Source organism: Caretta caretta, chromosome 6, assembly GCF_965140235.1.
Source record: "Caretta caretta isolate rCarCar2 chromosome 6, rCarCar1.hap1, whole genome shotgun sequence".
Taxonomy (NCBI): domain Eukaryota; kingdom Metazoa; phylum Chordata; order Testudines; family Cheloniidae; genus Caretta; species Caretta caretta.
Window position 1 is genome coordinate 35,012,057 of NC_134211.1, and position 13,864 is coordinate 35,025,920.

The 13,864-nt window shown below is 38.6% G+C and overlaps 1 protein-coding gene across 6 annotated transcripts in view; it reads right to left on the minus strand.

The window, feature by feature from the left end:
* Window positions 1-13,864, minus strand: part of GALNT18 (polypeptide N-acetylgalactosaminyltransferase 18) — a 387,970-nt gene that overhangs the window by 72,494 nt on the left and 301,612 nt on the right. For 4 of the 6 annotated variants that reach the window (XM_048854232.2, XM_048854233.2, XM_048854234.2 and 1 more), the window contains exon 9: window positions 13,565-13,660. In XM_048854232.2, coding sequence (XP_048710189.1) covers window positions 13,565-13,660 — 96 coding nt within the window. Of the gene's footprint in view, window positions 1-1,608; window positions 2,682-8,717; window positions 10,745-13,564; window positions 13,661-13,864 lie in introns of those variants that run through there. The other 2 variants (XM_048854235.2, XM_048854237.2) reach the window with 2 other exon arrangements.

A 13,864-nucleotide genomic window follows, 5' to 3' on the forward strand; every position in this document is an offset into this window, starting at 1 on the left:
CACCCCTGAGGAAAGTTTCAGTGCTGTAAGTGGCAGTGGAGACAAGCCCTTATTTGCCTCAAGTTTTCAGCCCTGCATTCAAGTTCCTAATCTGCCTCCTTCTGGTCCTAAACATTGACAGCACTTCTGAGAAAACCAACCTTTGAATTCTTGCTCTTAAGCCTCATGTTAGCTCCTGGAACCTGAACGTCAGGACTCCTAATATAGCCTTTGTCAGGTGATTGGTTGCAGCAAATAGCCTGTGATGGTATTTTCTATCTTCACCACTCTATATCACCTTCAGTAATAATCCAGTATAACAGAAAAGAATACAGATTACTTAGACATATAGGCAAATTTTAAGTGTGTTTTAAAATCCATGATCTATTCACTAAACTAAATCTATTTACTAAACTAAGTGGAAGTTCTGCAGCAGAACTGTCTTCTAAAGAAAATAAATTGGAGTCTGTTGAAATAAATAATACATAAATATTGTGCATCCCCAAATGAGAAAATCAATGTCCCTCTCGAAGAAGAAATTACTGTTTTTCAACAATTTTATCTCACTAGTAACTGAGTTTCCGTTCAAAATGATCAGTTCTTCTGCCGTCACAGGCATGCATAATATCACACCACCACATATTTTCAAACATGGAAAAAACAAACAGTTTCCATTCAATTATTTCAGAACTGAGGGTTGAATAGAGTTCTTCTGATCCAGAATAATACAGTTTTATAGCTTATGTTCTCGGTGGAGCAGAACAGAGAAAATGACCTGCTCTAATATCATGTCAGAAACTAGGAAAAGGGTTCTTTGTTTATGCTTTTTTGAGTTGAAGTCCCTTTACACTGTGAATTAATAATATCTAACTCCCATGTTTGATACAGTTCCTAAAACAAACTGGAGGCAAGATAACACTTAGCCCTACTACTAGGAAGTCCCAAGTTCCATTCAAAACCCCTAGCTTCTCACTCCCATGTCAATATATGCTGTGGACAATGGATATTATTTTTGGCTCCATCATTTATACCTATGAAGCTAAAAAACCTTTGTTCAAAAAGACCAGCTCCAAAACAACACCAGAGGAAGCACATGCAGCCCCCAGAGAGATGTGCTTCATGTCATTCCCCATCAACTCCTGTGGCTGAGTGAGGAGCAGCACTGACATATTTTTAGAGGCAAATTGCCCAAACAAGGTTGATGTGATTTGGCACCTTGCATTATGAGAGGTGAGCACTGGGTGTGACGGGCTGCCCCCCTTTAAGGTGCCACCTGATGTACTGGGATACCACTGAGCCCACCTGTTCCACCAGCGTAGCACTCCTTTACCCTGCCTTGCTGAACCAGGCTCTTAAACCTCCTCTAGTGCACATACACAGGTAGGACCACACCCAGCTGCAGAAAGACACAGACAAGGAGGTCAGCTCTGGAAGACTCATCTTAAGGGACTTGCCCCAGCACTCAGGTGCTCACCTCCCTTGGAGTGCAGACCCAAAGGTATATTGTCTTGTACTGTATAGAAAGATCTGCACAGCACAAGCTCATAAGAATTTGCCCTCTCCCTCAATGTGAAGAGAGATATGCACAGCTTCTTGCCCCCCCCCCAGATAAAGATTGCACAAATTGGGTTATGTTATAAACAAGAAATAAGTTTATTCACCACAAAAGACAGTTATTGAGTGATTATAAGGGATAGCAAACAGAACAAAGCAGATTACTAAGCGAATAAAACAAAACATTCATACTAAGCTTAAAATCTTAAAGAGACTGGTTTCAAGAATTAATTTCTCACCCTAAATGTTGTTTTAGGCAAGTTGCTGAGTTTCTGTGGCTTAGAGTTCCAGTTATTTCTTCTTATAGACAGGACCTCTCTGTCTCACTCTGGACTCACCCCTGCCTTTCCCCTCAGGTACTTTCAGCAGTCTTTCTTCTTGGGTAGGCAATGGAGGAGAGTCCAGATTAACCCCCTCCCCAGCCTTAAAAAGAATTTACCTGAGGCGGGAAACCTTTGTTTGATCCCCATCCCCCTACAGAGGAAAAGTACCAGTGTCCAAGGTGGTATTTTGTATCAGGTGATCTTAAAACCTGACCTTGCAGTGCCAAAGCAACTATGAAACCAGGTTTATTTGTCATGTCCACAGGAAGGAACTCCAGGCAGATGGGAGATCCACATCTTCAAAGACTCATTGTCTTTTTCTAATGGCCCATTAAGGCTGATTGCTTACTGTCTGGTTGGCGTTTCCCCAAGTACACACACAGTTGTAATTGTTACATAGTCAAGATTCCTAACTTCAGATACAGAAATGATACATGCATACAAATTGGATAATCACATTCAGTAAATCAGAACCTTTCCAATGATATCTTATATGAGCCACCTTGCATAAAGTATATCTTAGTTATGCCATATTCATATCATAACCATATTTCTATGAAGAATATGGGATGTAATGTCACACTGGGGTTGAAGTGAAGTGGACACACCCACCAGAGACACACCCAAAAACCTCATGCTGGGTACATTTATTTGAGAACCAGTGGAAATAAACAACAACATTAAATGTCTTGAATCCAGCCAATCCCCTGGGAAGAAATTCCAGAGAGCTCACTTGGCCCGAATAGGATCAATAATCTTGCAGTCCTCATCTGGCACTGAGGTCTTTGCCTGAGTTACAGTATGGACTTCAGCACAACGCTCAATCTGTTTTTGTTATAAAATCAAGTTTAAAGAAGAAAACAGCTTCAAAAAATGTTGCAGCGAAGTTACACGCTATGTGAGATCAAACACATGATGATTATAGTCTTTTCCATATTGATCCACTACAAGGTCTAGTTCAGATGTCTTTATATCTGAATATATTACCTAGATGCTAATCTTGTCTACTGCATAACACAGGCCAAAGAACTTCCCCTAAAATAATTCCTAGAGCATATCTTTTAGAAAAATATCCAATCCTGATTTAAAAGTTGTCAGTGATGGAAAACCTATCAGGACCCTTGATAAGTAGTTCCAGCGGTTAATTACATGCACTGTTAAATTTTTATGCCTTATTTCCAGTCTAAATTTGTCTAGCTTCAACTTCCAGCCATTGGATCCTGTTATAACTTCCTCTGCTAGATTAAAAAGCCCAATAGTAAATATTTGTTCCCCATGTAGATAATTATAGACTGTAATCAACTCACTCCAAACAGACTGAGCTCTTTGAGCCTATCACTATAAGAAATGTTTTCTAATCCTTTATTTATTCTCATAGCTCTTCTCTGAACCCTCTCCAATTTATCAACATCCTTCTTGAATTGTGGCCACCAGAACTGGACAACATATTCTAGTAGCAGTCGCACCAGTACCGTATACAGAAGTAAAATAACCTCTTGAGATTCCCGTTTATGCATCCCACGATCACATTAGCTCTTTTGGCCACAGTGTTGCACAAGGAGCTCGCATTCAGCTGATTATCCATCACAACCCCTAGTTCTTTTTCAAAGTCACTGCTTCCCAGGATGGAATCTCCCATTCTATAAGTATGGCCTAAGTTCTTTGCTCCCAGATGTATACATTTACATTTGGACATATTAAAAAACACAGTTTGCTTGCACACAGTTTACCAAGCATTCCAGATCTCTCTGAATCAGTGACCTGTCCTCTTCATTATTTACCACTCTCAATTTTTGTGTCATCTGCAACCTTTATCAGTGATGATTTTATGTTTTCTTCTAGGTCATGGATAAGAATGTTAAATAGCATAAGACCAAGAACTGACCCCATTGGAGAGACATTCACTTGATGATGATTCCCCATTTACAATTAAATTCTGTGACCTATCAGTTAGCCAGTTTTTAATCCATTTACTGTGTGCCATGTTAATTTTATATCATTCTATTTTTTTCACCAAAATATCATCTGGTACTAAGTCAAGTACCTTAAAGAAGTCTAACTATATTACGTCAGCACTATTACCTTTATCAACCAAACTTGTAATCTCATTTAAATAATATATAATGTTAGCTTGTCAGGATTTATTTTCCATAAATCCATGTTGATTTGCCTTTATTTCTTGATTAATTAAGTCTTGTATCAGTCATCCCATTATCTTGCCTAGGATCCACGTAAGGATGACAGGCCTATAATTACTCAGGTCATCTCATTTACTCTTTTAAAAATTGGCATAATATTGGCCTTCTTTCTGTCCTCTGGAACTTCCTCTAGTGCTCCAAAACTTATTGAAAGTAAACAGTAACAGTCCAGCTAGCTCCTTAGCCAGTTCTTTTAAAACTCCTGGATGCAAGTTATCTAGCCATGCTGATTTGAAAATATCTAACTTTAGTTGCTTAACATCCTCCAGAGATACCAGTGGAATGGAAAGATTGTTTTCATCACCACATGCTGAAACTATATCATCTGTTTTACCCACAAATGCAGAACAGAAATATTGATTGAACACTTCTGTCTTTTCTGCATTACCAGTGATAATTTTACTATTTCTATCTAGTAATGGTCCAGTACCATTGTCAGGATTCTTTTTGTTCCTAATACATTTTAAAAACTCCTTCTTATTGTACTTAATTCAGCGGGCCATAAATTTCTCCTTGTGTGTCTCTGCTTCCCTTATGAATATTCTACAATTCCTAACTTCAGATTTATATTCATTACTGTCAACTTCCCTTTCTTTCATTTGTTATATATTTATTATAATAAATCAAAAAGTTATCCAGATATGCCCTCCAAACTACTCCACCCTCCCCACAACCTGGGAATTTGCTCAGGTAAAATGAATATATAAACAAAGAACTCAAAGTCACAGTAAAAGAGAAACTATATAAATTAACCATAATTACGAAACTGCATGCCCTTCCTCACACTGGATAATTAAGAAATGTTATATGGGATCATAATAAGATACCAAAACCTGATGGCATAATGAATTAATCATATTATTTTAGCTATTTGCTATTTTAAGGCTCCATTCAGTAAAAGCTTTTGCAGAGATTTTACCTTCTTTTTTTCCCAGCTTGACAGCTACAGTGCAGAGCCTACAGTGATTTAAAATTAATTTCTGCCTACAATGTACACCCACCTGCTCCCTATACTTGGCTCATGCTTCTCTCCTATCAGTGTTCTTTATCTTTTGTCTACTCCAGAATCTAGGGACTAGATCCTTAGCTGCTGTAAATCTGCATTGGTCCTTTGAAGTCCATGGACCTAAGCTGATTTTTATGAGCTGAGGATTTGGCATCATACCTATTGTTGTTGTTATTTATATTATTGCCTATTTTGTTAGGCACTGTTAAAAAACCCATAGTAAGAAACAGTCCTTGCATCAAAGAACTTGCATGCACTTGGAGCAGCCTCCCAGTCAATGCCTGTGCCAAACTCTCTTCCTGTCCTCTTTAATGAGCTGCTAAAATCCTTTTCATTTCATGAAGCATTCCAACTATAACGGCCATGCAGTAGCCTTTGCTTTCTCTGTATTATAATGTTTTAGTACTCATTGTGCCTTGAGACCAGACGTTCTTTGGAACAGGGACTGGTTAATTTTTTAGTACTGTAAAGCAGTCGGTATATTGAGGGAACTATGTAACTTCATAAATAAAATAAAAATCGTAATAAATCATATTTTCCAACAGCAAACTCAAGAAACTCACTCTCTAGGTTTTGACATCTCTTAAGAGCATGGAGCCAGTCACACACACATTTCAATTTACAATTTGAAACTCATTTCACAGCGATGTAGCACTGACCGTTGTTATAAAGTTGCTCTGTCTTCTGCACATTCTTTTTGGGCAGAATTCTCACAATTAAAAAGTTGGGCTGTGCTTATTTTTTCAAAACAATGTGTAACACCATGTTCAAGAGAGAGGATATTGCATAGGGTCTGTGTGTAATCAATCACTCATATGTGCAAAAGACAAAAATATTTATCATTTTCCTTGAAAACAAGTCAACTCCTTTCATAAACATCAGCTCTTAGTTCACAGGTGACTGACAGCTATGAATCCAGCTGTTGTGCCTTATATAATTCCTTAGAAAATTCTTTGTGAGAGGCTTCACTAGGCATGTCTCATCCATAGGGAGCTGATACTTCAATACTGAACATTTGAAGGTTAGTCTTTAATACAGATCTGCAGGTTTCCATATGTTCTTCAATCTGGTTTTACTCCCACTGAAATCAGTGGCCAAACAAGTATTAACTTCAGAGGTAGCAGAAGCAGGCCCTCTGTTAGGAAAATTCCGCACATGATGTAGGTTTGTAAAGCTTACAGGTTTTGTCTTGAAGCCGAGTGTTGTGTGAGGAACTTGGTCCTATTTGTGAACCAGAAGAGACCTCATGATTTCTAAAAATATACATCAGTGCTGTTTCCCACAGGAGCTCTTTACTGCCCTTGTGCTAAAGAAATTTACAGGCACTCAGTAATTTTTCAGATAGAGGAGAAAGGAATGCATGTTCTTCTATAAGTCAGCCAGGGATCTAAACCATCAAAGCTATAGGCTTTTCTTAAATATTAATAATTCTCTGCCTCTAAAACTTGCCCTGACAGCAATACCCTAGCATTCTGTGGGCAGCAAAGGAAAGAATCCCAGGGAAAATGAGTTGTGTGTTCAGCTTAGCTTAATATTTCCACGTTTTGATACTAACTGAAAGGTACCATGAAAGGTCTGAACTGAAATGAAGGACACAATTACAATTCATGTATTAGTAATATATAAAATGGTCCCCTCAATCCATGTAAACTGGTATGCAACAACAGGACCTGGAGAGGATGAGCTACTTAAGGATTTATACTGCTTGGAAGCGACAATTTACGGAGATGAGAATATTTTCATCAGTATCCAAAAAGAGCTTGGCAATAGCCATTCTAGAAGATACACCTGGAAAAGAAAACTAAAAGATTCATAATTAATTGTTCCTGTATTGTTCCTCTAACTTCATTACAAATAGTTATCCATGAATTGCTTGGTTGGTGGAACATTTATTTGCTGCACTCGCTAGATGATATCACGACTCTTGAAAGGATCTGAGTGTTTTAGAGATGAGCCCAAAACAAAGTGCCACATCCAATCATCCACTGGGGGGTCGAGGTAGAAAAAAAGAGCATGATCAAAACAGAAGAACGTAAGATCTAGATCCCAATTTTTCAACTGAGCCTATCTCTAGAATAGGTCAAACCAAAATCCTGGATGCGAAAAGCCAGAAGTTTAAAATTGGGATCTGAATATTGCTGCTAGGGCCCATCTCTAATTCTATCCAGTGGGTCAGCTTATTGATTCTTATGAATAAGCATGGTCTTAAACTTCAGTCTTTCCTCCAAATGGAACCAAACCCAGACTTTTCTTTACGAGCATATATTAGTTCACTTAAAGCAGACCTTTCTCCCAGGTTGTGTAATAGTGCTGGCAGGAACAAGTTGCATACAGAGCTAGTAGTGGGTGCAATGGAGGTAAGCACTTCATTCTTGATGACTTGGAAGTGACTTAGATTAGAGCAGTTTAAAATATTTAGACCCAAAACATTTTCCATCAAAATATTTAATGAAAACAGATACGATTTCAAGGAAGCTTTAGAGTTTTTTATTTTAAAAAATTCTAACGGAAACAAAAATGAAAATGTTCACTGCATTTTTAACTCAAATTTTCATTTTTCAAAAAACCAAAATGTAATTTGAAACAAAATGAATTTTTTTTCATTGAAAAATCTAAAACTTCTACAAAATTGTGAGTGAAATCATTTTCATTGTTTGACCAGCTCTAATGTAGTCAGCACAAGTTCCAGGTAGAATGCCTTGCAGAACACCTCCATGCAGACGCACAATTCCTGCATAATGACCATTGTTTTATTTTAAATTAACTTCTAACATATGTTAATATTGAAAAGCCCCAATGAGGGGCTAACTGTGAATGTTAAATCAAGATGTGTAAAATCCTTGTCAGCCCTTCCTGTTCTGGTGGGATGGAAGTGGAGGGCAGGGACTATGAAGAAAACAAACCATCCCCTTATTGCTGAGGATTTTCACTCACTATTATTCTTTTTTATTTCTATTCCTTGTTTACTCCTCTCTCTGGAAGTGACATCCATTCAATCCTGACACCCCATCATGGTGTAGCGTAGGCAGGATCAAGGAGCAGTGAAGTGATCAAGTTAGTTCTACTTCTTCTATCATAAACTCTTTGGGCTAGAATAGAGCCACACCAATTTACTCCAGCTGAGGATCTGGCCCTTTACTGTGTATCTACACTCTAATTTGAACCCACTGCACTGCATCTCAGAGCTCAGGTCTACAGAGTCGGGCTTGCGGAGCTCATGCCATGGTGCTAAAAAACAGCTGGGTAGATATTGCAACTGGGGCTGGAGCTTGGGCTCTGAAGCCTACCCTCCCTCCCCCCCGGACTTCAGGGCCAGAACGCCAGTCTGAGCTGCAATGTTTTACATTGCTGCTTTTGGAGCCAAAGCACGAGCCCTGCGAGCCCAACTCTGTAGACCCAACCTCTGAAACTCGCTCCTATGGGTTTTAAAATATAGTGTGGCCCCAAACTAGCATCTTTCTCTCTTCTGTTTGACTGGTCAGCTTTCTCTCATTCCTCCTTGCCTCAGTCTCCCTCATCTATGGCTTCTAAATCCTCCTTCCATTCAAGATGCATTGCAGCATACAGTCGTCTCTCTGCTGCATCTTGGTGCCTTTACTTCATCCCACATTCTGGGAACTTATGAAGCTCCATGGTGTAGAAAAAATGAATGTACAGTTGGAGGAGTCCAACTAGGACTATGCCTTTATTAATATTCAAAGGAGCAAATTGGTGGGAACATAAATATTTATAGATACTTGGATAATAGCCACAAAATTATTTTACAAAGCTGAAAAAACTCTTTGCCTCTGGATACATTCCATTGTTAGGAAGAACAAACTGGGTAGGATTTATGCTTCCAAACATAACAGAAAGGAACATTTTCATCTGGAGTCCAATGAATAATTACATTGATTGAAAAGAATGAGAAGTTACTGAGTATTTTGTGTTGTATAAAGTACACACCAACTCCCATACCCACTCGCAAAGTTTATGACAACTTTAAACATGTGCATTTAAATCACATATGTACGTAAAAAGCCAATTTTCACCTTTCTTCATTGTAACATATCCTGCTCTGCATATGTAAGTGTGCATTTTTTCTCCTTTTCTCCATTGTTTCTATTTTAAAAAACAATTATGAGCCAAATTCTCTGCTGCTGCAAATTAGTGCAGTTCTGTTGAACTTAATGGAGCTATAGCAATTTACACCAACAGAGAATTTGGCCTCAAAATACTAAGCTGAAAATAAAGACAGGAAGCAAAGACTAGGAGTCCTGGTGGGATGGAGAGAGCTAGAGGCTGGGACAAATGACAAATTGGCCAGTTGCAAAGGCTGAATAACAGAAGACAAGATATGGGTCACACGTAGTAGAAATTGGGTGGAGATGGTCATGTTGGCCTGGTAGCTCTTGTTAGTGGACAGAACAGGGGACTAAGAGTCAAGATTCTCTGAATTCTATTCTCCATTCCACCACTGCCTCACTGCATGACCACAGAAAAACTGTGCCTCAGTTTTCCTATCTGTATAATGGTGACAATAATATACTCACAGGCATATTTATTCATTCATTCACGTACTCTGAGATTCTTGTATGGAAGGGCTAATAATACATATTAATTCTTTATAAGTAGTACAGCAATCATGTGAAGGGAGTTGGTGAAAGTTTGGTTAACCTCAAACATTTTAGGCTCACTCATTATTAATTCTAATGCCTCTTAAAAACAGCTGTTGTTTTGTGCAGTGAGACAATCTCTGGTTATTCCATTATGCAGTCTGAGAGCAGTTCTTTGGCACTTTTGAAAGCATTATTAATTACAAAGGGATGTTTGACATACTTGCCACTGGCCACAAAACAGTGCTATGCACTCTTATATTTTAACTTCACAATTCCCTTTTCAAAGAGTGTAATCATCCCATGTGTGTGAATCATGCTAAAAGAAAAGAGTAGCCATTTACACATTCCACAGCTATGCAATTTCAAGAGCTGGTGTCAAATAGCTTGACTAAGTGATGAGTAAAAGGGGAACTAGATCAGAGTCTTCAAAGATTTGAAAGGGGTTAGCACAGAGCAAGAAATTATTCATGATGGAAAAAGAGGCTATAGCTAGAAGTAATGAGAAGAAAGGAAAAATTTAGGCTGCATATCAGGGAAAACTTCCTGACAGGCTGTAGAATAGTCCCCCGAGGGAAATAGAGGAAGCTCTTCAGCCTGGAATATTTAAAACTAGAATGGAGAAAATATAGGAACAAATACTAGTAGCTTAGGGAAAAATCCTGAATTGTCAAGCAGATGGCCTAATGACCTAATGGGTCTTTTCCATTTTTAACTTGTTTTTTATGATCATATGAATTCATCCTCATACATATTTCTAAGGGTTCTATTTAAGTCCACAAACACATCCTTTATTAAAATGCATTCTACCCCTGACTTATTTGCTATTAAATCTATCAAATATATGAATGCTCTGTGAAAACCAAAGTACTGAAATGCATGACAAGCCCTGAATTCTTCTCTTGGTCCGGTGCATCTTATGCTATTACCCTATAATGATTTTTCTGGAGTGTGCTTATGCACATTTTTTTTATTTATTTATTTTACTGTGACTCTTCTCCTTGTAGGATACATGCACTGGCCTTGTGGTAATCAGCTATAAGAAGCTCTCTAGTCAGCATATCGGTGCACTTTGAAATGCATAGGGTCCTATAAGGAAAATGAAAGATTATCTCCAGTGAGCACTTTATACTGGTTTAAGAAGGAAGAAACCAATTTCTAAGAGAGGAAAGGATTAAGGAAGTTGTAAAAATTGCATCACGGACCAGGGTAGAACATTGTTTAAACCACACAGTTTCCTGCACATTACCTCCTCTCCCTAATATTAGAATGGTCTTGGAAGAGCCAAAACGCCTGTCAGGCTGCGTCTACACTATGAGCTAGGGGTGTGATTCCCCTGCTTGTGTATGCAGACCTTGCGTGAGTATAAACAGCAGGGTAAGCTGCAGTAGCACAGGCCATGGCAGCAGAGTCATGGCTTAGCTGCACTGAGTATTCAGCACGCTCAAGCCATGCTTCTGTTGCCACTACCCATGCTCGCGGTGTAGACGTAGCCTAAGAAACGAATGAACCTCGGACATGAGGCGTATGGGATTTTTCTAGCCAAGGCCTCATATTGCAACGCCTGTTCACACCAGTAGTCCTGGCCCCTGCTATGAGTCCCACTGACTAGTCTCACTGGGACTGCTCACATGAGTTGGGGGTTCAGGACTGGGCCAGTATTCCTCATTAAACAGTGTTACTGCTTTCCAACTATTTTTTTCTTCTTCAACAAACTTAACACTAAGTAAAAAGAAAAGGAGGACTTGTGGCACCTTAGAGACTAACCAATTTATTTGAGCATGAGCTTTCGTGAGCTACAGCTCACTTCATCGGATGCATACTGTGTTAGGTCCATGGCCACAGGTGTGAGCTGCCAGATTACACAAAGGGACCTTGAACCAACCACTCCCTCTGTGCCAGTTGCTGGGAAGAGGCTTGGGTCTATGCCATAAATACGGGGATTCCCTCTACACAGAGGAAATCTTCCAGATGCCTATTCAGTAAAATGTATGGGTCCTTTGTGCTACTGTAGTGGCACACAATTTGGCCAAGTACATGTCCCTGAATGGGGAAACAGCAAGTTCCTCTTTAAAGAGAGATCTCACGCATTTTCTAATCCCAGGCAGAGTCAGACAGTATCATAGCTTTTAAAAAAAACCCTGAAATCATGTTAATGGGTGAGGAGATGCAAACAACACTGTAATTATGAAAGGAGCATGCTCCCATCAAGAGGGTTCTTCTTTCTCTCCCCCATCCCCATATTTTTGTTACCCATATCTCATTTATGCAGAGCTTTGACTGGCATTCAAAAATAGTTTACAGTGAATGCTGAACGGTGCTAACTAAGGGGGCTTTTTTTTGCCACTTAACTATAATTAAAATTTCCAATTTTAATTTACAACAGTGTATGTAGACTGTTATCAAGATGATATGCCAGAAGAGAATTATTGCACCTTCCCAGAAGGTGAAGAATAATGACTCCAGCAAACTTGTGATTTACATCAGAGGTAGGTAGTTACTTAGCTAACAATGAGGACCAGCTTAAAAAGCTCCTGGAGGCAACACACTAGTTATCAGCATACTTATGTGAAAAATAAGCTGCAGTCTATGCAGTGGATGCATGTGATAAATGGGACTCTCTGATATTTTTCTCTTCATCATTCATAATTTACTCAAGCAGGATCTCTCTAGGGATCAATATTAAAAGCTCTCAGTAAAGGAAATCAGTGCAGAGCTGAAAATGCAGAACACATAACTTTGCAAGGTATTATATAACCAACACCAACAATTTCATCAGGTTTAAGTTTCCAACTAAGTTACCCATAGATGGAAGATCAATGCTACCTTTTCAATGTGCACTTGTTTATGTCTTAGCTAGCTAGTGTTATGATCCTCCTTTGCTGTGTAATCAAATCAAGTAATTGATGGTTCTATGAACAGCACCACATCCCACACATTTATATAAATGAAGAGTATCAAAGTCCTTTTGTACAATGCTTGCATAAAAACAACCAGAGCAAAATTTTCTGCTGATTATTACTAGGCACTAGCAAAGGAAGGGAGTAAATGCTTTCAATCACCCTCATGTATTCTAAAACGCAGGGGTATTTTGCTCTACAACATGTAATCAAAATATGACTATTTTTCTTCTATAGATTTTTGTTTAAGTGATCTTCCAATATCAACTACTTTGCACGGTCTGTCTCTGACAGGCAAGTTCTGGACCACGCAGGTGGTAGTTTAAGTAGCTGCATGAGAATGCTTTTACATGTGTCCAGATCGTTAGTCACTCAAGAAGAGGCTACATGTTCAAACTCTTATTTGTCAGTTATTAAATCCAGCTGTTTCAGTAAATGCAAGGGCTTTGATAATTTGAGTCTGACCCATTCTGAACAAAATGAGCGTGTGTTAGGGAATGTAAAAAGGGCCTGGAATAAAGGGCTTTTGCAGGTATTAATTTATTTTTTGTACATGTCTGTAATGCACTTTGAAGTAGGGTGCTATACCTTTCAAATTCCCAGAACAAAGACAGTAAATACAGCAGCCCAAAACAGAAAATTTTGCTATAAATACAATTATATCTTCTTTAGAGCTTACTGTTGCATTCATATCAGGGACACAGTTAAAAGAGATAAATAACAAAAGCTTATGCCAACAATTCCTGCTAAATGTAGCACTAATTCATGCCTCTTGTTGCTTATAGTCTTCCAAAATGAATAAATAAGCTTCCTTGTCAAAGCACTAATTAATACACAAGTGATTCTCGACATTATGGCACAAGTAATGTTCCAATTTTCTATAAAATCTCTAACAAACAGCCTAAGGAGGTACTGTAGCAGGAAAAAAACATTGATGGTTACAATATGGTTCCTCCTACACAGCCTACTAAAAGCAGCAGCCATATATGAGATCATTAGTCATACTAACCTGTGGTGTCATTCCATGGCAGATATACATGATTGGAATATTTTCTGTGTCTGGCCCCTGATCAAGGCACAAATCACTTTTCAGGGAATTCTGCAGCTAGAATAGACAGAGAGAAAAAGAAACCAAATGTGTGTTAGAATGGACTATATTTAATCATTTCAATTTCTTTGCAAGAAAATCATATTTACCTGAGAGAAGGAAACATTCATAATAAAGACACTTGTCTGTGTGAGGTTAAGAGTGCATTTAGAGAGAAAACAGCTGGATCAAATTCTTCCCTGAATTAAACATATGCTGTAT